Source organism: Pongo abelii, chromosome 6 (assembly GCF_028885655.2).
Source record: "Pongo abelii isolate AG06213 chromosome 6, NHGRI_mPonAbe1-v2.0_pri, whole genome shotgun sequence".
In the NCBI taxonomy this organism is placed as follows: domain Eukaryota; kingdom Metazoa; phylum Chordata; class Mammalia; order Primates; family Hominidae; genus Pongo; species Pongo abelii.
This window is the reverse complement of record NC_071991.2, coordinates 80,177,776-80,203,830: the sequence shown is the minus strand read 5'-3', so window position 1 is coordinate 80,203,830 and position 26,055 is coordinate 80,177,776. Positions and strand designations below refer to the sequence as shown.

The 26,055-nt window shown below is 38.3% G+C and overlaps 1 protein-coding gene across 2 annotated transcripts in view; it reads right to left on the bottom strand.

Annotated features, from left to right (window-relative positions):
• Nucleotides 1-508: 508 nt before the first annotated feature.
• The window catches only part of SLC25A13 (solute carrier family 25 member 13), a 206,446-nt gene continuing 180,899 nt past the window's right edge, over nt 509-26,055 (bottom strand). For both annotated transcript variants that reach the window (XM_024249984.3, XM_024249983.3), the window contains 4 exons: nt 11,964-12,102; nt 2,134-2,292; nt 1,949-2,039; nt 509-1,666 (listed from right to left, as the gene is read on the bottom strand). In XM_024249984.3, the coding sequence (XP_024105752.1) occupies nt 1,480-1,666; nt 1,949-2,039; nt 2,134-2,292; nt 11,964-12,102 (576 nt within the window). In that variant the 3' untranslated portion in view covers nt 509-1,479. The remainder of the gene's footprint in view (nt 1,667-1,948; nt 2,040-2,133; nt 2,293-11,963; nt 12,103-26,055) is intronic.

Here is a 26,055-nt window from a genome sequence, read left to right as displayed (position 1 = left end):
CAGACTGCCAATAGATTAATTAATAGCCTCTTTGGAGGCATGATCACGGTCTAAGAATAGCCCTAAATTCTGTTCAAGACTAGCTTCTTTCCCCAAATCATTGCAGTGCTAGCCAAATATCAACAAATGTTAGATATAGCGGTATATGGTTTTGGTGTGTGCAAGAGTCAGACTGGATTAGAAAATACAACTGCCATTTCATACCAGTTTTCATGGCTAAGTTCTACTAAAACTATGTGACCTTCATCATCACAATAAACTGCTGAAAGTGCTGGAATGACTAGAACTAAGGTGTCAGTTTGCTAGTTCTTTGCTTATCTATGGTTAAATACAGTTTCTTGTACTCACTTTGAACCATGAAAATGAGGGAACACATTACCTTGAAAGATACTGAGGATATATCCACGCCAATATGAATAAAATTCCTCTCAAAACAAAACATGTAGGCCAATAATGACAATTACTGTATCCACTCACCATGCAACATGCACAAGACCAAACAACTCAATCACTTTACAAATAGTTTATTTCCACCTTCACAAACTCATGTGCCTCTGACCATTATGCAAGGCAACATGAATTAAATACTTATGTCAGAACATATCTGTCTTACATGATTCAAGATAAAGTGGATTTTAAAAGCAAGTGGGTGCCAATGATGGGGAGATGAGGAGAATAGGGCAGGCAGCAATAGTGCACCATGCATTTTTCAAGAGTGTTTATTAAAATAGGCAGTAATCAGTACATGTACATCATATGAGCAGTTTTTCAAAATTAGCACTTCCAGGAGAGGGGCTACATCTCAGTTTTTTCTGTCTGTATAATAAAATGCCAAAAGTACTTCCCTAAAGTACAAAGGCATTTCCCTAGTAGTCTTGGTACCAGTAACAATATGATTACTAAACATCTCCAATGTGGTTTTCATTACAAAGAAACATGTTTCACATAAAAGCTTCATAATATAATCCAGAGACAGAATTTGTGCATGCTTAAAATTTGAAGCCAGGCTGAATATATTTGATATATACTTTTTCATTTCTCCCAGTGTTTTTTATTTTTATAAATATGCACCCAGTTTCCTACCAGTTTAAAACACACACGAAACACTGCTCCGAGCACCATGACTGCCTTACAGTAGCCTCTTTGGGACTACAATCCTAGTTCAAGGAGGGGAGTACTAATTTCTATTCTGACTTGCTCCTTTCCCCAAATCATGTTAGTGTTGACCAAATCCCATCAATTTTCAGATGCAAACAAAGGTTTCTGGGCAGAGGGCCAAAGAATAATTATGAATAATTTCACAATGATCTGGTTAAGAAAACACCCAGAAAATGAATGATTTCACATGATAAAAAAGCCTGGACTTGAATTTAAACAAGAGATGGACGTAAAAGGGATGAAGCATTGCTTCACTCCCAGGAGGGATGTTCTTTACTGCAGTACCCACACAAAGACAGCACTATCCCAGGGCTGATCTTCCTATGGGCCTCCACCAATAGCCTTTGAGGTAGATACTGATGGCTTGAAGAGAGGCAGGTAAAGTCCAAATTTGTTTTCAATCCCTGCAAATGTAGCAACTGCCAGTTTGTAGCCCCCAACGTGATCAGGATTCGGGGCAGGCAGATTGATCCTGGATTTAGGAACTGGCTCTGATCCCATGGGTTTTCTAAAAGAAGAGAAAACAGAGTAAGAAGCTATATTTTTTGTTTCTTTTGTTTTAACTTGATAAAAATAACATTCAAAACCTGTTCAATATTTAATGGAAAGGAGTTGATACATCCTTATCAGTTGTTATGTTCCCCTTGGAAATGACCTTGTTAACACAATTTCAACATTTCCCTAAATCTCTTCTATTTTATTATAGAGACTAGACTGATGTACCTTTCCCTACGACAACAGAGTATTAGCAGCAGCCAAAACTTAGCAGCAGATTTAGCATGATACTTACACTCCTCCAAAATCAATGTAGAACCATCGTTGCAGCAATTCATAAGTCAGCAAAGTTACACCAAACTGGGGTGAGGATCGAAATACACGAGCTTTAAAAAAAATGGAGAAATCATAGATATAATTAGATTTTTAAAAAATTTACCTGATACCAAAGAGTTAGTTAAGAACAAATTATTTCCATACCACCAGCTCCTTTCCACAGAGCTTTTGGTCCTTCTTCACGCAGTATCTTTCTAAAGCAGTCTATCACTCCGCTGTAAGTGGTTTGGCCAGCCCGGGCAGCTACCTGTAATCTCGTCTTGATAACATCAGCAGGGGTCACTAAAGATGCCGCAGGCATACCTGCAGGAGAGAGACAACACCATCTCAGTCTGGTCACATTCTCACTATATAAAAATAACTGTGCTTTGAACTGCTGGCCGTGGAAAGAAAGTTAAAAATCCGATTCAATAAAATGCCTATTTTGCTGTCCTCTATGGGAAGCACAACCATGCCTCTCCTGTGTGCAAGATGTCTGCTCCTACACCCTCCCCACGCAACTCACACCTTCCCTTGCCCAAATCACTCAGCCTTCGTTTCCTTTGTTTCTATTCCTAAATCTTTAAATATTTTTAAGAAATTGTTTATCAATAACACTACTTCAAGTGGTTGAGAATACGTGGAGAAAGCGGTTTTCTTTTCTTTTTTTTTTTCTTTCCTGTTGAAATCAAAAACTTGCAAAGTTATTAGGTCCGATTTTTCAGAGGTGAAGCTTGTTATGCGTTTCCTCTTCATGGTCTTCTGTGGCTGCTGGCAGTCACAGGAGGTGCTTTCTCTCACACATTCAACCACCCCCTACTCTCCAAACCCCAACATCTCCAGTTACACCAGAAAAAGACTTTACTGATAGCTAAAAAAACACTGTGTGTGTTGGGGGGTGGGAGGTGGAGGTTTCGGGGAGAGGGGTGAAATTGGGTGAAGGAGACTCCTACAGATAACACTTTAGGATTTCTTTTCCCTAAGACTGACATCTCCAGAAAAATATTTGACAGAAAGCTTAAAATTTATACTGGCTGATAATCAATGAAAAAGGAACAACAACAACAACAGAAAACCCTCCCAAAGTTACCAATGGGAAATTTTTCTACAGTCACTGTATCCAAAATAGGGCAGTGCATGTTTAGATTTTTTAAAAGCGAGACTGTACTCAGAAGACACTGTCTCTTATGGTTTTATTACTTTTCCATTATGAACTTATTCCAAACCAAATTGGTCAAATGCAGATGCATAAATCTCCTTTGCTTTTTTTAAGGCTTAATAATTCTGTAAGAATTTCTGTCCAAACCAACATGGTCTGGCTCACAACTACATTTCATCCTTCTAACAGACAGCTTTAAAGTTACAGTGAGTTGGAAGGGGGGTGTAAATCTGCATACTACATGCTTGCATTTATATTACTGAAGGAGTATCTCTTCCATCTTTACCTAGCTCCTCAAACATTAATCTCAAGAGGTTTTATAAAATACATCACAATTCTGCACGCAAAAAGCTCACTTTATATCCAATGCTTCACTGGATAAGTCATACTGAAATTCCTGTTCATTTGTAGGAATTATTTTAACTTTGGGCCAGGAATTTATCCTCCAACATAATGGAAGGAAACAAGAAAAATGCTTAGAAACCCACTGTGTTCACACCACCGATTTTGTTTCACTTTCTGGTTTAGAAGGAGTTTAGCAAGACAGCCTGCTTTAGACATGCAATAAAAGCCGCCTTGCAATGGTGGGCAGGCATGTCAGAGTGTGACTGTGAAAGACATACAAGCAATAAAATGGGCAAAAAGTTCCCTTTGGCTAGGGTAATTTTCATAAACTGTTCTTTGTTATGAAAATAGAGGTACTGGGGGTGAAGGAAGCAGGTATGAAAGACACCTAGTAAGTTGCCTGGCAAAACTGATAGGAGTTGTGGTGAATGCTGGAATATGGCAACTTGAACATAACTCCCATCATCTCCATTGTCAGCTCCAGTTTCTCCTAAGCAGGTATCTGGTAAGGCCTAGAAGGAATTTTGGACATCCTGGTGGACAGGAGATTTCCAGTGTGAGGATTTGCTAAGTTAACCTGGAGAACTGCACCAGGCTGCCCTAAAGCAAGGCCGGGAAAGCAGCAGATACTGGCAAGAACTTGGCCACCAGAAAGCTGTTGATTTTGGGGGCCAGGGTTGGCAGAGACGTCTGGTAGATCTGCCTGCTCTCTTCTGGATTCCAAAAGGCTAAGACAATGCTGATCAAGTGGTCTGAATTTTCTCTATTCCTAAAGACAGGGGAGCAAGAGGAGATTGGGAAACAGAGATGCCTCCTCTAGGTCCCTCAGCATGAAAGGGACTGGCAGCCTGTCTGATTCTTCAATGACAAGACAAACACAGAGACCCAGGGGCCGTCCACCACCTCTGTGACAGGAGTAACTTGGGGCACGTCTCAACCAATTAAAAAATTACAAGTCTTCAAAGGGGGCCCAGCTAGAGTAGAATATAATTTACAACAAAAAGAAAACACGACTGGCAAAATACAGCTTTAGGGCACAAGTCATCGTTAATTTTTATAAATATCCCATTTATATTTATAAGGAAAGTGCTTTTCTTTTTATTGAATACAAAGGTTAATATCTATTTATTTTGGATCAAGGCTGTTCCAAATCCCCTTTGCATTTCTATCTATATTATCTACTTAATATGTCAGCTTCTAAAAGCAGTGTGATAAAGTTTTTCATCAGGTATGAGAAAATATCACATTTTCTTCATACTTTTAAGCTGAGAGATGACATTATACATTGATATTACATAGAAATTGATGGCATCTTCATAGTGAACTTTATCTTTTATAAAATATGCCTGTGTGCTTCTGAACGTTATTTAAAACCCTGAATTCCATTCAGTATGGCATTAATATTGCTACTTGCTTATTGTTGATATTTGCCTGGTACATATTTTCCAATCAGCTGTCTTGTAATCTTTCTATGTCACTGTTTTCTGAAACTTCATATGACTAGATTTTCTTTCAAAACTCATCTTAAAGTGTTTGTTATTACTAAGGGTACTGAATTCATTTACAGTGCTTGTGACTATTAGACTTATTTCTGCCATCCTATATTATGCTATTTTCTCTGCTTCCAGTTATTTCCCTTTTGATCCCCACCACTTCCCTGACTAAATATATTTAAACATTACATGCATTTGTTATATAGGTGTACATTTACAACAGGTGCAATTAATTAGCATTTGCATCCTCCAGCAAGGGGAGGACTTTGGTGCACTGGCACTTTTGTCCTCCCTTTCATTTGTCAGTCTCCCCAAAACCAACCATTCTTGCATGAATGCATATACCAAAGTCAGCAATAATGGAGACCTACCACATCCCACATTTTCCTCCTTCTTAAATTCACTTTTTTTTTTGAGATGGAGTTTTGCTCTTGATGCCCAGGCTGGGGCTGGGCACAATCTTGGCTCACTGCAACCTCTGCCTCCCAGGCTCAAGTGATTCTCCTGCCTCAGCCTCCTGAGTAGCTGGGATTACACGTGTGCACCAGCATGCCCGGCTATTTTTTGTATTTTTAGTAGTAGAGACAGGGTTTCACCATGTTGACCAGGCTGGTCTCGAACTCCTGACCTCAGGTAATCCGCCCACCTCGGCCTCCCAAAGTGCCGGAATTACAGGCATGAGCTACTGCGCTGGGCCCTTAAATTCACTTTTTAATTGCTTCAGAGAAGGTCTGTGCGGAAGAAAGCTTTGAGTCCTTGCATGTGAAAAACTAACTTTAGTTTTGCCCTCCCCCTCCTGAGTGTTAGTGTGCCCAGGAACATAGTTACGACTCAAGACATCCTTTCCTTGGGATTTTGAAAGTATCCAGTATTACACATAAGAAGATGAGAAGTCCATCTTCTATTGATTCGTTTTCTATTCTCCTTTTCCTTATTACTTTTCCCTAGGGAACTCCTATGAAACAGATGTTAGATTTCCAAGATTAATTCTACCTGTATCTTAAATGTTCTCTCATTTTCTATCTCTATATTATTGCTACACATTACATTCTAGAGGGTTTTTTTTTTTTTTGCATGTCTTTATTTTCCAGATGTCTAAATTTGGTCTTTGATCATATTCATTATATCATTCAGAACTAACGCTCGATATTTAATTATGGCAGTTCTTTTATTACTTTTCAAGAAAGCTTCTTTACTGATTATTTCTTTCAAATCTCTCTGAGGACTCTAATTAATTATATTAATTAATTATAGTTCTTAAAAGTTGTCTTCTGTCCCCTGAATTGCCTGTTTTCTCTCTAATTCTTCTGTTCACTTACTTTGTTGCTCCTTTGTGGCTGGGCATCTCTGGCTGTCTATTGATATTATTCAAGTTCAAAGGATAGGCTGATTAGTATATATACAAATGTTGTGGGTGACTTCTACCATATTCTAGGTATGCTTCACCCACAGGTCTCTTTCCTGAATGGGAGGGTCTATGGGCTTTGTGTAACTGGGTGCAAGGGGTTAGGATATGCTGGCAGGGTGTGGACCTTCCAAACTGCTGAAATGTAGGGAACTTCACTTTGGGGGTAGAATAATTTATTTTAAATTCTTAATTCTTCTTGGGAAAAGCTGCCATCACTTTATTTTTTCCTGCATCTATGGTAGAAGTCTTGAATTACCTTAAGCCCTGCTCTACTTTCTGTCCATTCCTTACACTTATCCTCTCTAGGGAAGTGGTCTCTTTCTTTAAAATTGAGCTCTGAGATTTTAACTTGGATACAACTGTCTCCTGAAGCTCCATATGAAAACCAGGAGAGAGCTCCAAGCCTGGCAATCCTGAAGAAAGTACAGTTCCCTAACTCATGTTAATGATTTACCCTAAAACCTCCACCTCCACTCCAGGCATTCTATTCTTCACTCAAAGTTTAACATTCTCCAGTTCTGCTCTTGCATTAGAGGTAGTTTCTCCTGCTGTGTTTTGGACTGGGGCATCTCTCAGTCCAGTTTCAGAGTCAATATGGCTATTTCCTTTCTGCTGAGGGCCAGGTTAGTATTTTCTAGTGCCAATAAAGAATTTTTTAAAAACGCATTTCCTGACATTTTAAGGTATCTGGGAAGATAGGAGAGATGGATGAATATGCTCAGTCTATTGTCTTGATTCAATTTCTTCATTACTTTTTTTAAGGGTTTAAGGACTGGTTTTAAACTATTATACCTTAAGCTTTATGTCCACATAATTAACAAATTTGTACCAACAGTAGTTTTCTCATAATACACAATCTAATGTTTGCAAAAGCATCATGATCACACATGTATAACACACTTCCACTTCTGTGTACTGGAACAGCTTTTAAAGGTATTTCTGTATTACAACTTAATCTCAAGCTAATTAATTCAAAGGTGAGACCATCATTACAGTTTGACTTGTCCCTCTATCTTATCACTCTGATAAAAATCATCTGGTACGACAGAGCATTCTATAAAATTTTAGTATTAGATATATTTTATTTGATATCATTCATAAGGCATATTGAAATGCTCTTCATTAATGATAAAGCACCATGTTAATTATAGAGAATTAGATTTTGATTTCTTAATTTCAGGATGCCTGCTTCGGTCTTCACTTTCTGACAAAGCTGATGTACTTTGGCCAACGAACATGAATTCAAATATTGGTTAGTCTTGTTCTATCTTGTGAAATAAGGGAGTAGATGTTCCAGTATTTAAATATAGTCCCAGTTTATAACTAGATACATGAACAAAACAAAAACAAAAACACCAAAACCCAACATTCTCTAGGTGAGGATACCAATAACCACTTTTGCTAAAAAGCTACATATTACTAAAACAATCTAACCTCAAGGCTAATCAAATTTTTGGAAAGAAAAAAGTGAGACAACATTACTGAATAATTGAAATTATTATCTAAACATAGAAAGCATGATCATATTCACTTAATCACAGGTCCATATTATTTATAATAGGCTGATGTTCAGCAAAAAATATTTTATATATAAGTGATCAATTTAAATATGGTACATATAAAAATAGCCATGAGACATTTTTGTTTTATAAGTTAGAGGCCAACAATTATTCATTGTAGTTGCCTGAAACTCCATCTAAAAAGGAGGACTTTTGTATTTTGAAAGAAGCTTTTCTCCTATTAAATACTTTCTGGGATTCTCTGAATACCATGTATCCTCTCCCTAAGAAATGCCTTTGCTCTTCTTGGCAACCACAAAGGGAATGTGGGGGCCTGATCCGTCCTCCACCCAACAGCCCATTCAGGATTAGTGCACATTTGTGCTTGCTCACTGCCCTTCTTGGGGTTGCACGGGGCACACTTCTGACAAAAGTCTTCTTGCCCTTCTCCAAACTGAACTCAGCTCTGCCTGAGCATCTCAGCAAGGTTCCACACTGAGCCCTGCTCACCCCATGACATCACTCCTGCTCACTGGATATAGATTTTTTATGTTTATTTTATAACAAAATGCATTACTAATCTTTTTTTCCTAATTCTAATATACTTCTTAGACATTTTAATTTTGATTTTCAAGTAAATAATCATTTATAAATAATGACTGCTTCCTTTCTTCTTTTATTTATGCCTTTTATTTTATTTTACCATGCTGACTGGAACCTCCAAAATATGGCTGAATAACAAAGATGAGAGAGACATCCTCGTCTTATTCCTAACTTTAATTGGAATGGTAACTATGACATTGACCACTGGCTTCTGATATCTGTTATTAAATTAAGAAAGTAGCTTACTTCACATTACACAGTTTTTATAGTTTTGTAGAATACACAAAGACCATCAAGCTTTGTAGCTTATTCACTCTTTGAAGACTAAAATCAACAGGGCAAACTCGGTATTTTCCCATTTTTCCAGAAACAGGGGATCAGGAGGAAGGTGGATAATAGGAAAGTCAATGCTCTTTAGGACAAATACCTAATGCATATGGGGCTTAAAACCTAGATGATGGCTTGATGGGTGCAGCAAACCACCATGGCACTTGTATAACTATGTAACAAACCTGCACATTCTGCACATGTATCCCAGAACTTAAAGTATAATAATTATAATAATAAAAGTCAATGCTCTATAGTAAGTGTGGCAGCCAGTTCCCAAAATGGCCCTCAAAGATCTGCACCCTTGTGACATTCACGACTCTGCTTCTCTATCATCTTGAGGTGAGGTCATAGAAGACACTGCAGCTTCTGCCTTGCTTGCTCTCTCTCTCTCTCTCTCAGACTTTGCTCTGGGTAATCTAGCTGCCATGTTGTGAGGGTATCCAAGCTGACCAATGGAGAGGCCCACATGACAAGGAACTGAGGCCTCCTGTCAACAGCTATGTCATTGAGCCATTTTGAAAGTGGCTTCTCCAATGTCAGTCAAGCCTGGCTGCCATTGCGACTGCGACTTCATGATAGACCTGGTGCCAGAGGCACCCAGTGAGCTGCTCCTACCCCACACCTGTTTCCTGACTCACGGAAACTGTGAGAAAATAAATATTAGTTGTGTTAAGCTGATTAAGTTTTGAGGGAATTTGGCATGCAGTAATAGATAACGAATACAGAAGGCATTTATAAAGACAACAGGATGGCAAGAGGGCTGAACTAACATCACCATAGGGATGTCAACTACTTCAAACTCTCAAGAATAATGGGTCAATGGCTGAAAAACAACCACGCTTTTTACCAACAAACTCACTTCAGATAATCTATTTCTCTTAAAAAAAAAAAAACTGATTCAAAATATGGGAAAAAGCATACTACTAGCTATTTAAAAGTTTTTGGAAAAAATTAAAGTATCTAAAATTGAGAAATATATAAGATGCAGCAATTAGAAACTATGTTTGGAAAGTTTTAAATAATATGTAATAAAATTACTATTATGGAACATTTTTGAATACTTACTATATATCAGGCACTATTTGAAATCTTTACATCTATTAATTCACTTAATCCTCATAATAATCTTGTAAGGTAAGACTATTCTTATCTCCAAATACAGGTGGAGAAATGGCAGAGAGGGAATGAGTAACTTGTGTGGTTCACACAGAGTGGAAACACTGGAATTTGAACCTTGGTATTCTGACCCCACAGGCACATGTCATTAACGACTTTGCCATGATGGGTAACAATGCTTAAGACACAACCTTAAGTGAAAACTATCTATACAAAGTGTGATTACAGCTCTGTGAAAAACCTGAATGGGAAAAATGAGTAAAAATGTTAAATAGCAATTATCTTAGAGTAGTGAAATAATGAATAATATTTTTGTTATTTGCCTATTCTAGTACTTTTCAAATATTTTATAATGAGTAATATTACTTTCAAAATCATAAAAAAAGGAGAAAAATAAACCTCAAATGAAAAAAAAATCTCACCAGTCATTTCTATAGCTCTGGTAGAATGGATTACCTCCCCAGAGACAGAATCATTTCTGGGTACCTGTCTTCTCCAAGAAAAGAGTTAAAGATGGTATTTTTATGGTGTAAGGAAAATGAGGCTTAGGAAAGAGTCCTAGACCTTGATCTGAGCTCTACTACTTAACTTCTAATTTCACAACTTATTTTTTGGAGTGATTTACAGACAGATTCTTTTGGATTCAATGTAATACTTGGCTAATGTTTATTGAGCATTTACTATATGCTAAGAACTATGCCAAGTCTTTCACATGGATCCTCTCATTTGAGCCTCACACACACTCTGTAGCAGGTGCAGTTGTGATCTCTATTTATAGCTGAGGAAACCAAAGCTTACAAGAAGTGAAGTAACTTGCCCAAGGTCACACATTAATAAGTGGTACTTAGTTATTCTCATTAGGTCCTACCTTATTTCAAGTAAATAATTTGGAATAAATTATAACCCTTTGGTTCAAAACATTTTCTCATTTACAGATATATGAGAAATTACATATAGGTCACCATGAGTCAAGCTGGAATTAAAATTGGGAATTTTATACTCAAGTCCTGAAATCATGATCTCTTGCTCTAGATACAGTGGTATCACTGCTGCTAATACAACTGAGGTTTCTAAGCAGCCAGGAAACAGTAGCCCTGCCTCATATACCAATATCACTGCCTTTGAAGGAAAAGGATTAACTAAGAATTAAGGAGGAGCTACACAGGTTCCTGTGTCCAGGGGTTCCCCAGGCTGCAGCCAGGTTAGGTGGGGTGTGCACCAAACAGCAAACAACTTCTCAAAGCTGGGAGTTGTTCTTATGCTCTCTTTGAGAAAAGCATGGAGACTCTAGTTACATATCTGATAAGAATAGCACAGGTATCAAAAATGTTTGGATCCCGGCATCCTGTGACCGCCTTAGGGTTTGTTAACTTATTAAATGTCACCACTTGGAGAGCTAATCCAGACTGTTCCTGCTCTTAGAGACCCTTGAAAAGAAGGAGCATCAAAAAATGAACTGATCCCTGGCATGGCTAATTATTTTCTATCAATGTTTTCAATGGAGCACTGAAAAAAAGATAGTTATTTCCATCTGTGATTTAATTACCACCATCCCCCCATAACACAGGGAGGAAACAGGTGTCTCTAATTGGCCCAGGTCTTTTCTGGTTCTACTACATTTCTTTTCTCTAACTATTGTTTAAGTTCTGGACAGGCTTTTATGCACTATTTTGTTTAGACATCTTTAAGACAAACCTATTCAAATCTTTAAAAACTTCCAGCTAAACAGTTATTCTTATGCTATGAAGTGAGACCATGAAATGATATGGAACTTGAATTGGAGTTCCACAATACCACAAAATAAGCCAATATTTAATGAGCCTTTTCAAGAGTTAAGAAATTAAGCTTGTCTAATAATCTCATCTGCCAGAATGAAGATTAATTTTTTCCCTTTTTTTTTCAGTAGCTCTTCAATCTCTAGCGAACTCACACATACCCTGTCAAGAACTATCAGCAAAAAAATTTCAATGTAGTAGCATGCAGCTAGGGAAGGGGGGCAGCAAGGGTCGGGGAAGTAAGAGAACTCCAAGGGGGACACTCACCAGCTATGGCACCAGCTAAGAGCAGGCTTCCTGGGCTAACCTGCCCATCTTCATTTGCAAAGGAAGCCTTCACATGAGCATAGCACGGAAAGTAGATGGCTGAGAAAGGAATGTCCCGCAGAAAGCATGCTTTGGCACCCTGCACATTTGCAAAGGAAGAAAAACCACATGAAACACATATCCCATTGAGGAGATCAAGCTTCTCTGGAACTCACCTCAGAACAAAATATTCCTGGAGAAGACCAAATTTGTACTCACACATTGAAAGGGGAACAGAAAAAAATAACCCAAATTCTGCAAGTAATAAATCTAAACTTTGTTTTTAAAACAAAAACTAGTTTTGTTGTGTGCTGTGATGGGAGGAGGGCAGTTCTCATTTATTCCGATGCTAAGACTTCAATTAAAACCTTTTTGGAACTCTGCCCGTGACATCCTTTTAAATCCCTACTGGTGGCAAGTCACTGGCATTTCAAGGAAGATCTGTTCTCTGGTCTCACCAAAGATGGGTAACGGCAGTCAAGATGCCTCTCTGTTTACATACTAGGAAGTAGACAAATTATACAGGTGGGGGGAAAAGGGGTTTGCTTTTTGTACTGTTTGGACTGTTTCCCAGAAAGAAATTACACATACATAAAAAATTATATCTTTTCAGGGGGTTCATGGATCCTTCTAATTTTCTTATATACTTACTTACCTGCCACCCAGGGTTTATGAAACATTGATAAATGCCTGCTCTAAAGCCTGAAATATTCACAATAATTCGGATACATTTTAGAGCTGTGTGTAGAACAATCAGTTTCTACAGCAAAGTCTTCAACAAATAGTTTCTGTTGCCAACATGATGCCATGCAGAGGCCCCGCGAATTGATGAGTGCCCAGAAATATGATACATTATAATGAAAACCACAACACATATATTGTGTTTTGGGTAGGATGAATGGGAAGGAAATCATCACTTTTCAACATGTAATGATTTAATACCATTTCTTTAACAGATTTCTAATAACTAAAAATTTCCACCAAATACAGAGATTCCCAAAAGAAAATAACGAATCCAGCCAGAGTCAACAGATCTAGCCACACCCAGTGACATTTATTGAGGCCTAGTAATGCTAGATCTTGGGTATTTCTGTCTGATGTTCCAAACTGTCAAAGTTCTTTAACACTACGTATCTGTTACTATAGCCTTTGTTTTCCTGACACCCACATTTCACTCCTGACTCAAACTGAGCTTGTGGGTAATAAAACCCTTAGTCTTTTTCATATGAATTACTATTAACTCAAGTCTACTATAACTTAATTAGTTGCCTCACACAAGTAACACAGGTAGGACATCAGATTTAATCCTATTAAGTTGCATCCTAGTTTGGCTCATCCTGCCAACCAGAACAAATGCTTGGAATCTGGATTCTGTCATGTTGGCTCTTCCTCAGTCAACTTACCCATGGATGTGTAAGCATGCCTCTGTTCACTCTGTGTATATAGGTATTCAGAGAAGCACTCATCTATCTCATGTACTGCCAACCGGCTCAGGCTTCTGTATCTTGTCCATCCCCAAAGTGTTAGATGTCTAATTAAAATTAAGAATCACAATATCCACCACACGCAAGCTACTCATTTTAGGCACGTACAAACTAATGTCCTGGACAGGCAATCTATCGTCCTGGATGGGTAATCTATCAATTGTGCATTTACCGAGGGCTATGCCCTTGGCTTGTTCAGAGGGCACCCTGGAGGTAGTTCCAGAGACAAGTCCAAAACTCAATACTCTAAGAGGTTTTTCTACTTCTCCCAGCTCTTTCAAAGGGAAAACATACAGCATAATGTTAAGAACTGTGTGTAACATCCAATCCTTTTCTTACAACTAGTTTTTTTAAAAAGTTATAGTTCGGGCTGTTATTGTATAAGGGTAACAATATCAGTGTCTGTTTTTCCTTCCTTTTCCCTTTTTGCCCCAAGACTTCTTGTAAGTGCTGCTAGCTATTCATCCACATGTAGATTCAGTCCAGAAGATACTCAAATTAGACATCAAATAATCAACTCAAATGAAGATCACTTTAATCCCAGCTACTCGGGAGACTGATGCAGAAGAATCACTTGAACCCAGAGATGGAGGTTGTAGTGAGCTGAGATCACGCCACTGCACTCCAGCCAGGGCAACAGAGTAAGACTCCATCTTAATAAAAAACATAAATAAATAAAAAATAAAAATTAAAAAACATTATTTCTTGGAAAAATATGTCAGAAACTAAAACCAAGCTTTTAGCTTTTCTTTCATTTGTTGTTTTTTTTTTATATGGAGTTTCACTTTGTTGCCCAGGTTGCCCAGGAGGGAATGCAGTGGCATGATCTCAGCTCACTGAAACCTCTGCCTCCCGGGTTCAAGTGATTCTGCTACTTCAGCCTCCTGGCCTCCTGAGTAGCTGGGACTACAGGTGCCTACCACCACGCCCAGCTAATTTTTTGTATTTTTAGTAGAGACGGGGTTTCACCACGTTGGGCAGGCTGGTCTCCAACTCCTGATCTCAGGTGATCCACCCACCTTGGCCTCCCCAAGTGCTGGGATTACAGGCATTGAGCCACTGCGCCTGGCTACTTTTAGCTTTTCAAACAAAGATATATTATTCGTTGGGAATGTAACAAAACGTAGGAGGAAACAGTCACTAATTTTGTACTGAAACATTGAAGTTTAAAAAAACGGGGCGAGGGCAGAAAGAGAAGCAGATTAACCTGTCTTATGCGATGTGGCTTCAGTATGATCAGAAGGCCATGGGAAGACATGACCCGAAATTATAAACATCCCTGAGGCACAGGAAGAGTAAAGGCACATGAAGAATCAGTTGAGTTTTCTGAAGAAGGACCCACTGAGTGTTCCACCTTCTGAGAGCCTCCTTCTTCTTCCTTTCCTGAAATCATGACAGTAAATCATGTATCCCTGTTACAAAGGCATCTACAAGAGATGTGAGATGTACTTCAAGAGATGTTGGAAAACAACTCTACATGGCTGAGATGAAAAATGGCTTGATCAAAAACCAAACATACAAACAATTATATATATATATATATAACCCTGGGGAAAGGGTAGACGCCTAGAAATGGGTTGTATTTCATTTTCCAGGAATCAAGCAATGTGGTCAAAGTGTTTATGCAGACTAGAACAAATGTTAGGATATGCAAGAAGTCTTTGGTGTCTGATTACCTGAGAAAAAGGAAGAAATGGAAAAGTCAAGGAAGCAAAAGAACTTCCACCTGGTGTGATAATCCTGTCACCCCTAGCCATGTGAATGAGCACCTGTAGAAATCAAGCCCTTAACCTTCCTCACCTGTCAAAAATACCAAAGGCCACCTTCTTCAGGTGACTGGGACAACTGAAACTTTAGGAATGAATGAAATAATACGTGTGAAAGTCCTTGTAAGGTATCCACTGCATTACAAACATTAAGGGACACAAATGTGTTCACCTGAGGGCTGTGTCTCCCTGCCTCTCCTAGCACCTGCTCTGGTGTCTCCCTGCAGAAAATACCTCTCCCTGTTGCGTCAGGAGGCGGCCCTTCATCTCTCTTGCACCCCAGGCATCAAAGCCCAATTCCCAAGGAAAGACACAGACTTATTAAATTTCCCTGGCCTCTTTTTCCCCACCACTTCCTTTAGGTCTTAGGCATAAAGGCAGGTGCCAATTTGTAAGATTGCCTTAGGCAATACCTGACCTGTTGCTCTTGCACAATGAAAAGGGAAGCAGGATGTTAAAAAGACTTGAAGTTCTAAGGGTGAAAATGTTTCTCTCCCAGATTCCTTGATAAATCCTTCACTTTGTGGTGAACACCCATTCTCCAGTACTACAGCAAAACATAAACCTGTTTGACTTGAATTCTACTTGTTCCAAGTATAATTTTTACCAAGTGATCAGCCATTCTGAAAAGGCAACTTTATAACAAATGGAAACATTCCATGCTGCCCTAGAGCCTGCATCAGCAACACAAAAATATTACTTTGGCCATTTAAGAATTAATAAGTTACAAAGGTGTGCCACTTAAAAAAATATTTAAACATTCTTGCCATATAAGAAAATCCCCACATTTTCCTGCTTTGTTTTTTTTTTCTTTTTCTTTTCTTTCTTTTTTTTTTTTTTTACTGGTTTTCTAGGCAGCTCTGCCCTTAAACATTCTCTGACTGGTCCTGAATTTCCTTAGTATATACTACAATCACTTGGGGAAAATTAGTAAGTGCAAAATACAATCATCTAATCTCTCTAAGATGAGAAACTATTGGGTTTTTCTTTTTAAATAAAAGGCACACTAATATCCAGACAGGGATAACAAAAATCATCTCAGGGTAGACCTATGTTATAAACTGGAAAAAAAACCTCAGATCTAGTTTAATTATCAACTCTGCCTCCATTCCAATTCTATATCATGCTATAGTCTCTCCATCATCATTCTATTTAAGATCTAGAAAAGCTTCTTTAAGGGTAGGCCTCACTTAACTTCAAATTAATAGTCCACAATTGACACAGGCCAATTAGACAAGCTTAGAGATTCTGGCGGCAGCATCATCATGGCAAAAGAATCATTTATTTTGCTTCTCATGCCTTTTTGATGTGGACACTGTGCTGAAAGCCCAAGGAAGCTTTAATCAATTCTCAAGTTGCTAGGATCGTCCACTCAAGTTTATTTTGCCAGCTCTGCCTGGCATGAAACTGTCAATAGATATAACACAACAGGATTTGTATCTCTCTTTCTCTTGCACGCATGCCGTCGCACATGCACAGCAATTTTCGATGTCTCTTTTTGTTCTTTTAAAACTCTTCATCTTGGATGGTAAATCACCTGCCCAATCAATCCAAAGTGGGGAAAAAACCAGTCCTGAAGGCTGGTGCTGATAAAGAAGTCAGGGCCAGGGCAGGTCTTTTTGCATGCTAATTCCTGCTTATTCTAGCTGTACCTGCAAACACAGCTCTAAACAGACTATTTCTAATACAGGGAAAGGTAATTACACTCACAAAGGCACCTCTGTGTCGGGCCGGGCACCAGGAGCCAGCAGGTCTGGGAGACGGAGGCTTAACAGAGACTCCAGCAGTGAATGCACATTGTCTAGCACAGGGAAAATGCCAGACTGGGGACCCTGCAGCATTCAAGACAACAGTGGTGCACCTTGTCTGAGAAGGTTATTCAACGCTTCTGGCACCTGTCGTCAGAGCCACCCAGCCCTCTTTTCCTACCTTACAGGTTTAGAATTTATTTGGCGTGTATAATTATATATTTTGATCCCGGAGCTACAAACAATGGGCAGCATGTCATGACTTGATCCCTTAGCATTCCTCTTGGCTTCCTCCAAGCAAGTTAACCCTTAGATACACAGCTTGGCAGTGCCTCTCCAGCCCAGTCAAAGGATGGTTAGACCCCACCTACATGGCTGAGATTTGAGGAGGGTGAGTTTCAGGGTCTTGCTGAGAAATAGCAATGGTGCCAAGACCTATTATGTGATTGTGACACTTGTGTTAAAATCAAATAAGCCAGCCAACATTTGAAGACTTGATATCAGTGAACATGGAAATTACTTCAATTTGAATATAAAATATGAATGACTATTACTTGGCTTCTTTAGTCCAGGGACTTTAGGGATATGGGTTCTCCTTAATTTCACTGCAATTCTAACAAAATCATCTTGACAACTCTAGGTTTCTTGTAGGAAATGCTGCTTATGTCAGTGGTAGTTCTCTGTTGTTCTAGTATTGTACACTGCTTTGCCATCAACAATGCTCATCACTGAGATGGACTGAAAACCCTAGACATGGTACAGAGGAATGTTATCACATGGAATTTTAGTCCTGAAGCTGCTAGTCATGTCACCTTCACAAAGCTCATCTGTAAAACATGTTCCACCTTTTATTTATTTATTTATTATTATTTTTTGAGACAGTGCTGGAGTGCAGTGGTGCAATCTTGGCTCACTGCAACCTCCACCTCTGGTTCAAGCAATTCTCCTGTCTCAGCCTCCCAAGTAGCTGGGACTACAGGCGTGCGCCACCATGCCCAGCAAATTTTTGTATTTTTAGTAGAGATGGGGTTTCAACATGTTGGCCAGGATGGTCTTGATCTTTTGACCTTGTGATCTGCCCACCTCAGCACTCTCAAAGTGCTGGGATTACAGGCGTGAGCCACCGCACCCAGCCTTGACCTTTTCAATTATTCTTTCCTTTCCTTTCATGCCTTCCTTTCATCATTTTTCTCCCTTCCCTCTGCTTCATCACCTGCTTAGAAGATGTAAAGTTTATTTCTAGTCTGTTTACTCTGACAGTTTTAACATGCATACAGAACTTACTGTAGTCTTTCTTTTCCTTCCTCCTGTGAAATATTTATACTTTAGACTACTTAAAAGTATTCCAATTTTACCAATATGCACTTTAATGCTGGCTTCATAAATATTAAGCATTTCAAATAGCTTAATATTGCTTAAATTATATGTATATTTTAATTATGGCAATGTTATTTAGACTGTTAAAGTGAACTAAATATGGCCTGAGAAGGACTCCATACTTTCATATCTGAGTCCTTGTGGACGAACTACAACCTAACTTAATAGGTAGACAAGACTGAAAACCTAACTTAGAAGTATGCACCTGTAACAACAGCTAAGTCTTGGCCAATTCCAGCAGCCATACTTCAACCACTCATGCACTGCTCAGTGTTCAAACTGTGTTCAAATAAGGCAAACACTGAGCTGTAACCAAACCAGTTGTTTCTGTACCTCACTTCCTGTTTCTGTATGTCACTTCCCTTTTTTGTTGATAAATTTTCTTCCACCACGTGGCTGCACTAGAGTCTCTCTGAATCTGCTGTGATTCTGGGGGCTGCCTGATTCACGAATCATTCATTGCGCAATTAAACTCCCTTAATTTGGCTGAAGTTTTACTTTTAACAAGACTAAACATTTACCACTTTCTTTGCTATTCATTCATGTCACATCTCCACCTGGGATCACTTTCCAGAATTTCCTTCATTAAGGTTCTACTGGTGATACACTTTCTGAGTTTTGCTAGTCTAAAAAATATCTTTACCCTTGTTCTTAAAAGCAATTTTTACAGGGTATACAAGTCTAGGTTGAAAGGTTTTTTTCCTCCACATATTGAAGACACCCCCATTCAACTGTCTTCTGGCTTCCACTGTTGCCATTTTTAGGTTAGCTGTCAGTTCAACTGCTGCCCCTTTGAAGGTAAATTGACTTTTTTTCTCTGGCCACTTAAGAGCTTCTCTCTAGCTCTGGTGTTCAGCAGTTTTCCTCTGATGTGTCTAGTCTGGATTATTTTCAATTATCCTACACCTGCAATTTGTTGCACTTTTTTCTTTTTCTTTTCTTTGTTTTTAAACAGAGTCTTGCTCTATCACTTAGGTTAGAGTGTAGTGGTAAAATCATGGCTCACTGCAGCCTTGACCTCCTGGGCTCAAGTGATCTTCCCCCCTCAGCCTCCCAAGTAGCTGGGACTACAGGTGCATGACACCATGTCTAGTTAATTAAAAAAAAATTTTTTTGTAGAGATGAGGTCTCACTATGTTGCTCAGGCTGGTCTTGAACTCCTGTGCTCCCAAAGTGCTGGCACTAGAATTATATGTTTCTCTTCTCTTGCCCCTTAACATAGATCACTTTTAAGGCAATGATACTGTACACATCTTTGGTACTCTAGCATCTAATAGTGTTAGCACTCAATATACATTTGGCGAAAGAATAAAAGAATGGTTAAAAAAATTGATCATTTGCTGTTACTTTAAGGAATCCTTTTTTTCTGGTGTCTATAGCACACTCAATTCCTCTGGGCATTGTTTTATAAAAATAATATTTTTCAAGCCATCTCCTTTTAATTTGCTATTCTGAAGTCCAAAGCAGAAGACCTGGCCTGGAGAGGTTGTTGACCACACAGCATTGGAAATTACCCAGGACTGGAATAATGTGGAAGTAACTAGGTATTCCTGCAAGAATCCCTTAGTTGACACTCAATAATGAAAAGCTGATAACTAACACATCATGCGTACTATGTGCTCAACTCTATCCTATATGCTTTACATACATTATTTTAGTAAATCCACACAACGATCCTATGAGTAGGTAGGTACGATTATTATCCTCTTTCTACAGACGAGTCAATGATTCATCTGAAGCACAGGGGAAGTTTTGTAAAAAGGAAAATATTTCTTTTCAAACTAAGTGTTGGGTACTATGCTCACTACCTGGGTAACTGAATCATTCATATCCCAAATCCCAGCATCATGCAATATACCTGTGCAACAAACCTGCACATGTTCCCTCCAATGTAAAATAAAATTTGAAATTATTTTTTAAAAGTTCTTTTTTTTTTCCAGTTTTTGTTTAATACCTTTAAGCAGAGATTATGGACATTACATGACCTGTAGTATTTTTCAAATGTTCACACATATTAGATACAAAACCTGACTCCTTGAGGTATGCTTGATACCCTCTCCTTAAATTTCTAAAAATCCTTCCTTAAATGAGAGAATAAAAGTCCATCAGGAGTAAGACACAACATTTTTATTTATTTATTTACTTATTTCAATTTCTGATGTTGGTATATTTGTGAAAAGACTCGGTCACTCTCTCTCATATATCAAGAAATGTACACTTAGATACCTCATATGAATAGAATCACGCAGTATTTGAAGTTCTGTGACTGCCTTATTTCACTTAATGTAATATCTTCCAGGCTTATCCATCTCATTGCAAAAGCAGGATATCCTTCCTTTTTAAGGCTATAATATACCATATTTTCTTTATTCATTCTTTGTTGATAGACATTTGCGTTGTTTCATAGCTTGTCTATTGTAATAATGTTGCAATGAACCTGGTAGTCCAGATATCTCCTTCAGATATCTGATTTCCATTCTTTTGGATGTACACCCAGAAGTGGGATTGCTGGATCATATAGTAGTTCTATTTTAACTTTTTGAGAAAACTCCATACTGTTTTCCACAGAGACTGTACCACTTTACATTTCTACCACCAAGGATCTCCTTTTTTTTTTTTTTTGAGACTGAGTCTCCCTCTGTCACCCAGGCTGGAGTGCAGTAGCACAATCTCAGCTCACTGCAACCTCCACCTCCCGGGTTCAAGTGATTCTCCTGCCTCAGTTTCCTAAGTAGCTGGAACTATAGGCACATGCCACCATACCCGGCTAATTTTTTGTACTTTTAGTAGAGACGGGGTTTCACCGTGTTAGCCAGGATGGTCTTGATCTCCTGACCTCGTGATCTGCCCGCCTCAGTCTCCCACAGTGCTGGGATTACAGGTGTGAGGCACCGCGCCTGGCCTACCACCAAAGATTTCAATTTCTCCACAACCTCACTATTGCTTATCTTTTTTTTTTTTTTTTTTTTGATAATAGCTATCCTAACAGGTATGAAGTGCTATCTCATTGTAGCTATGATTTGCACTTCCCTGATGATTAGTGATGTTGAAAATTTTTTACATCCTTTTTTCACATATGTGTTGGCCATTGGTATGTCTTCTTTGGAGAAATATCTATTCTAGTCCTTTGCTCATTTTTTAAATCAGCTTCTTTTTCTTCACGGTAGCACCAGCTGATGTCATATTCATTTTGCGTATTCCTTTTTTTTTCTTTCTTTCTTTTTTTTTTTAGACACAGCATCTCACTCTGTTGCTAGGGCTAGAGTGTGGTGGTGCAATCATATAGCTCACTGCAGCCTCAGACTCCTGGGTTCAAGTGATTCTCCTGCCTCAGACTCCCAAGTAGCTGGGACTACAGATGTGTACCACCATGCCCGGTTAACTTACATTTATTTATTTTTGGAGGGATGGTGTCTTGCTATGCTGCCTAGGCTAGTCTTAAACTCCTGGCATTAAGAGATTGCCCTGGCCTCCTGAAATACTGAGATTACAGATGTAAGGCACCATGCCCGGCCGTATCTTTGTTCTCTTGATAGCTGCCCTGTTCTACCCAATATACTGTGAGCAGAGACTTGGCTTTAAACAGCCATCTCCTAAAGGCTGGAACAGTGCCTGGGACACAGTAAGCTCTCAATGAGTGTGTTGAGTGAGTGAATTAATATGATTTACATTTTAAATGGATCACTTTGGCTGCTGTGGCAACAGTGGATTTAGGAGAGTCAAGAGTCAAAATAAAGAAAGCCCTGAAGAGGCTTTCACAGAGGCTCAGATGAAGGATAAAAGTAGAAATGGATGGGTGAGAACTACCACTAGGCTGGTTGTAAAACCACAGCATGTCCCTGGGTATCAGAAAACTAGAATGGCAATGTGTTCTCAAAGTAGACTAAACAACTGCTTCCTTCAGGTCCGGCTGTGAGCACGTAAAAATACAAGTTTTTAAAAGATGATAAACTGAAGAATTAATCTTATGAGTACTTACATGTTACCAAGAAAAAAGGGATAAACTGAAAAAACTGGATAAAATCTATTAACACTAAAAAGTGCACATGTCCTTTGACCTAACAACTTCAATGCTAGGAATTTATCTTTTCTAAACAATCACAAAAGTATGTTAAAATATACATAGGGATGACCACCATGGCATTGCTTGTAGTATCTTCAAACTAGAAACAAATATTCATCAACAGGAAACAGTTAAACAAAAAAATTTATACAGTTATTAAATAAAATGAGGAAAGAGCTTTAAGATATATTGTGTTTGAAAAGATTCTATTTGTGTTAAAACACAATTTTACTTAAGAAAAGTAAAATATTCATTCTCCTTTCATTTTAATTTTAGATTCAGGGGGTACATATACAGGTTTGTCACAAGGATATATTGCATGATGCTGAGGTTTGGGCTTCTATTAATCCTGGCAGCTAGGTACTGAGCAGAGTACCTGAAAGGAAGCTTTTCAGCTCTTTCCTCCTTTCCTCTTTCCGTTCCTCCTGTTGGTGTCTTTGTGCCCATGTGTACCCAAGGTTTAGCTCTAACTTACAAGTGAAAATGTGATATCTGGTTTTCTGTTTCTGCATTGATTTGCTTAGGATAGTGGCCTCCAGCTGCATCCATGTTGCTGCAAAGGATATAATTTAGTTCTTTTTTTATGGTTGTCTAGTACTCCATTGTGTGTAGTTTCCACATTTTCCTTATCCAATCTCCTGTTAATGGTAACCTAGGGTGATTCTATGTCTTTGCTATTGAAAACATACATACTTTTCTGATGCTGATATTGGTAAAATTTTTGAAAAAGAAATACTAATCTCAGCAGAAAGTTTTTCTTCTTTTAAGGATATATTAGTATAAAATCTTAAGCAGTGGCTATCCTTTGAAGAGAATGGAGCAGTAAAGGGTAGAGAGATAATTTTACTTTTCTTCATATACCTTTCTAAATTACTTGATTTTTTTGAAATATAAATTATATTTTACTCTTTAAACTAAAAAAATCAATCTCTCTTTGAGATAACTGGCAGAATAAACAAGAATGTACTGATATATCATAACTTGCTTTCTGAGTTTATGAACAATAGGTCCAATGAATCATTTATACACACATTATAGATGAACACATGTATACAACATTTATGTATATGGATAAAAATATATTTGAATACTGTCAAATGCAGTGGAAAAAACCAATGCCTTTGATTAGAACACAGCAGACAGAGTCCATATTCCTAAGTGACCTTCCAAGGTAGAGTCAAGGTTTAATTTGTGATTATAGAATTTGAAAACTTTTCAACAGTGCTTGATGGATCCCAGCTGTCATTGCTTCACCGACCATGTTTTGTACTCAAAAAGAGACATGGACGGTTCCACTGCTTCCTAACGAAGTGTCTTTTTGGCCTAATTAGCTGTGCTGCCATTTATGGTTAAATGATAAGTTTCATTCCATTCCTAAAGTATAATTTGTCCCCTCATTAACGCTCTGACAGCTCCTACGGAAAAGGTAATGTTCAAAAGTAGATGGATACAACTTTCTTTTCTATGTTAAGTTTATTTGACTTTTATTTTTATGCTCCAGGGGTTTATGCAATAAAAGAGAAGTTATGCAGGGAAAGGGAAATACATTCTCATAATTCTTTTTAAAAATAAGTAGACATTGTAGATTTGTTTTCTTAGCTACATTACATTCAAATAGCTCTTTCAAAGGCAATTAATTATGCTGCCTTCACTTCAATCACCTACATCCTCTGTGCTATAACTAAATCTCTCTAAATGTTGGCATTTTAGAGGGGGGCTTTATTTACATTGTTTACTGTATTTGTGCTAAACTATTTCTTACTTTAGGAATGCAAAATGTTTACCATTTCCACTTTTTTTCAGTTGCAAATGTATTTCTAAAGCAAGTATTCTAATTGCCACTTACTGGAAAGTCAGAATAGTTTGCTTATTTTGCAAGTCAATACAGAAGAAAAACAGAAAGCCTGATTTTCCAATTTAGGTAAGGTTAAAGCTCAGCAGGCCTAAACACACAGACAGAGCCAACCACTCACCCTTCTTGGGTCTGGCATTCTAATGTTAACAACAGAAACAAAAGAACAGAGGGAAGGAGAAAGATTACCTGTCTCAACTAAATCTAGGACAGTGGTTCTTCTTTTTAAAGACCCACCTGGAGGGACACATACCAGGTTTAAAAGTACTGTGTGAGGTCACTCCTAGTCATTTGCATTTTTCTAGCCAACCAGGACTAGAAACAGAAAAGCTTTATTACTAAAAAGTGCTATCCTGAAACAAAAACACATTAAACTACAAAGCAATGCTAATGCTGTGATGCTCCCTAGAAAGATGGATCTTAACCTGCTGTGATGTCTGACCACGTAAAGGTGAAGTGGGGTGGGGCTGGAGAAGAGAGGTTCACAAGAAACAAAGCCCAAGACAGAATGCTGGGAAAATATAAATGAGGACCAACTAGACTTGTAATACAAGAGCTAATCAGACTGAAAGGAGACCAAACCACAGAGGTCAACATCTGCTGAATGAAATCCTGACTCCCGGGTCTCTGAATGTAGCCGATACTGATGACCAACAGGAAGATAGAGATTACTAGGTCACTTTCTTGCAACAAAATCAAGGTTCCAGAAGCTCAAAGCATTACTGATTTTCTTGGTAATTACCAGTACACCAAAAACAGCATTTTAGAAGGGAGCACCAAGCCCTGTGGAATGCTTCTGAACTAGATTAAACTACTAGACTAGTAATTAAACTAACTTCATATGGGAGAGTTCTCTTGCTCAAACTTGAGCAATCCTGCTCATTTCAGGAAAGCAATTTTAGTACAAAAATGGAAACAAGAAACTTCTGATCCTCAATTTCAGCTCAGATACCATGGTTGGCAGCCTCTATTCACCTGAACTACAAAATCAGGATACCAACTACTTCCAAGAAGTGTTAAAGGGGATTAAGATTATTAAATAATGTGAAGATGAAAAGCACTAAGTCCCAGTATTGTATCATTTGCAGGTAGTTTAACAGTCTCTGTTTCTGTATCAGCAAACAAGTTCCTACCATTTTACTCATCTAGACATTTCGATAACAGTCACTGCCATAGCACCTAAGTGCTTTTTACCAGATAACCCATTGAAAGACTCCTGGCATCTTGTCAAAATGACATGCTGCTACAACATATTACAGACTGCAAGAGCCTAAAAATTTAGAAAAGATGATTTTTCTTCAAATTGATCAATGCTATGCCTCATGACAACAGTGTTTATTTTTTACAGCTGGGTAATAAATTGGTAAGCAAAATAGCTATAGAACATTGTGTTATATTGTAGAATCACAGATTGAGCATTTTAAGTTCTACTTAAAAAATCAGCAGGTTTATTCCTAAGTACCACATATGCCTAAATATAAGGCAAAATTTTCCCCTGCTAAAATTAATCCCAGAAAAGAGGGCATCACTTTATATTCTATCTTCACAAAGTCTCAGATCATGGAGTACTCTTTCCAATCACTTGACCTGGAAAAGCAGAGTACCATTCGGGGAAGGCAGATTCTCCTGAGACAGCCACAATTATTACTAATTCTAGATGTTCACTGAGGTCACTTGCAAAACTCAGGTTAGAAAGAAAAGAGTAAAAAAGTATTTCTGGGAGGAGGATCTCACAAATACTGTGTCAAATGTCAAAACAAGTC